At 58.8% G+C, this 2,032-nt stretch overlaps 1 protein-coding gene across 1 annotated transcript in view; it reads left to right on the top strand.

Moving 5' to 3' along the window:
• Positions 1 to 2,032, top strand: part of ITGAD (integrin subunit alpha D) — a 21,218-nt gene that overhangs the window by 3,209 nt on the left and 15,977 nt on the right. Inside the window, 3 exon segments of the mRNA XM_023746056.1 lie at positions 1,404 to 1,557; positions 1,662 to 1,751; positions 1,754 to 2,010. Of these exon segments, the coding sequence (XP_023601824.1) occupies positions 1,404 to 1,557; positions 1,662 to 1,751; positions 1,754 to 2,010 (501 nt within the window).

Here is a 2,032-nt window from a genome sequence, read left to right as displayed (position 1 = left end):
GACAAAAGGGCAGTACTTTAAGGAATATTGGGGACCCACTGTCCCTCTAGCCAAACGCCTCCACTGTAATTTTATTTTTTTAATCCTCACCCGAGGATAGGTTTATTGATTTGAGAGAGAGAGAGAGACATTGATTGGTTGCCTCCCACTCGCACCCCAACCAGAATCAAACCCCTGCAACCTGGGTATGTGTCCTGACTGGGAATCGAACCCACAACCTTTTTGCTGTATGGACGATGCTCCAACCAACTGAACCACCTGGCTGGGGTCCCTCACAGCTTTTTGCAACAAGAGGAAACAAGTACAAGCGGATAACAGAATCCCACCTGCAGAGCAGTGTGACTCCCATCCTCGTCTGTGTGCGACACCTTCCACATGGTCACGACCGGGTGGAAACTGTTTCCGTCTGCTGTGCGGATCGCGTCCACCTGCCTCCACAGCCTTTACTGCTTTCCTCTGAAATGTCGGTGTGCTTCTCCAGGGGTCTGGTCATGTGCTACACACCTTCCCTAGTGTTGGACTAAGGCTGTTTCCAGAGTTACATGTGCACGGATGTGAGCACACGGCCACAGTGTTAATGGTTTGTGGCAGCTCCATAGAGTTAGCGCTTCCCTAGAGGCCGCTCAGAATTACCGGATACCATTTGTCTCCATTATCTATTGTTGCCGAACGACTCCCAACTTTGGTGGCTTAAACTACAGCTCTTTTATTATTATTTTCATGATCCGGGGCTCAGCCATGTCACACAGGGCTCTCCGTCCCTCGTGGGGCTGGTCAGGGGGCGCCTGAGGCTGGAACACGAGCCCGGCACTCACGTGGCTGCAAGGCGGGGCTCGGCCAGGGTGGCTGGGCCTCTCTCCTTGTGGCCACTCCAACAGGGAGCTAGACCTCTCTCATGGGGTTCAAGGGCTCCCCAAGGGGCAAAAGCTACCAAGGCTTTTTGGGCCCATAACTGGCCTGGTGTCTCCTCCACTGCATGCGGGCGAGTAGAGCATGTCCCAGGCCGGGTTCAGATGGGAAGGGGATCGGGTGGGGCTCCCTGGGGCCGTCTTGGGAGACCAGCTATGGCACAGTCCTCATTCTCACCTTGCTGGAGAGAAGCGGAGGCTCAGAGAGCCGAGGTAACTCGCCCGTAGAACTCCCGCCCACAACCACGCTGCCTCCTGGGCATGAGACGCCACCGCGGGTGGAATTCTAGGAGCAGGGACCTGAGAATCTTCGCTATTGGCCTTACTGATCGTTGTCAGCATGGTTTTCAAAAAGGGCTGAATGGGTTTCTTCACACGCCTGACAGCCTAGGGCGCCAGGACTCCCCGGCCCTCCCGATGAGCTACCGGTACCACAGAGGATTTCCTCCCGGAGCCGGCCCCCCTCAGCAGCCATCTCCCTCTCCTCCCTGGCAGGAAGGACCTATTTCACAGTAGGAACGGGGCCCGCAAAAGTGCCAAGAAGATCCTCATTGTTATCACGGACGGACAGAAGTACAGAGACCCCCTCGAGTACAGCGACGTCATCCCCCAGGCCGAGAGAGCCGGCATCGTCCGCTATGCCATCGGGGTGCGTGCTCCGCCTGCGGACCCCCAGGCTCGGCCTGCACCTGCCCCCCGCCCCCCGCCCGCGGCAGCAGGCGGGCGCTCCTCCTCAGCCGCCTCTCTGTGCAGGTGGGAGGCGCTTTCGAGGAACGGGCCGCCAGGCAGGAGCTGGACACCATCGGCTCCGCGCCCGCGCGGGACCACGTGTTCAAGGGTGAACAACTTTTGCGGCGCTGGGCAGCATCCAGAAGCAGCTGCAGGAGAAGATCTTTGCGGTGGAGGGTAAATGGGGAAAGAGCTGGGGCCTCAGCACCGAAGGTGCCCCCACCCACTTGTCCCCTGCGGGTCTGAGGTCCATCCCTGGTCACAGCTCACCCCAAACTGAGCCCAAGCCCCAGACAACACCCTTCTTCCTCTTGCTCGGAGCCCTGCGGTCTCTGGCCTCGGGAGCCTTCAGCCGCCTGTCCCACAGGAACCAGTCGAAGACAAGTAGCGCTTTC

Source organism: Myotis lucifugus, unplaced genomic scaffold (genome assembly GCF_000147115.1).
Source record: "Myotis lucifugus unplaced genomic scaffold, Myoluc2.0 scaffold_624, whole genome shotgun sequence".
NCBI lineage: Eukaryota > Metazoa > Chordata > Mammalia > Chiroptera > Vespertilionidae > Myotis > Myotis lucifugus.
This window is presented reverse-complemented; position numbering and strand designations above follow the sequence as displayed.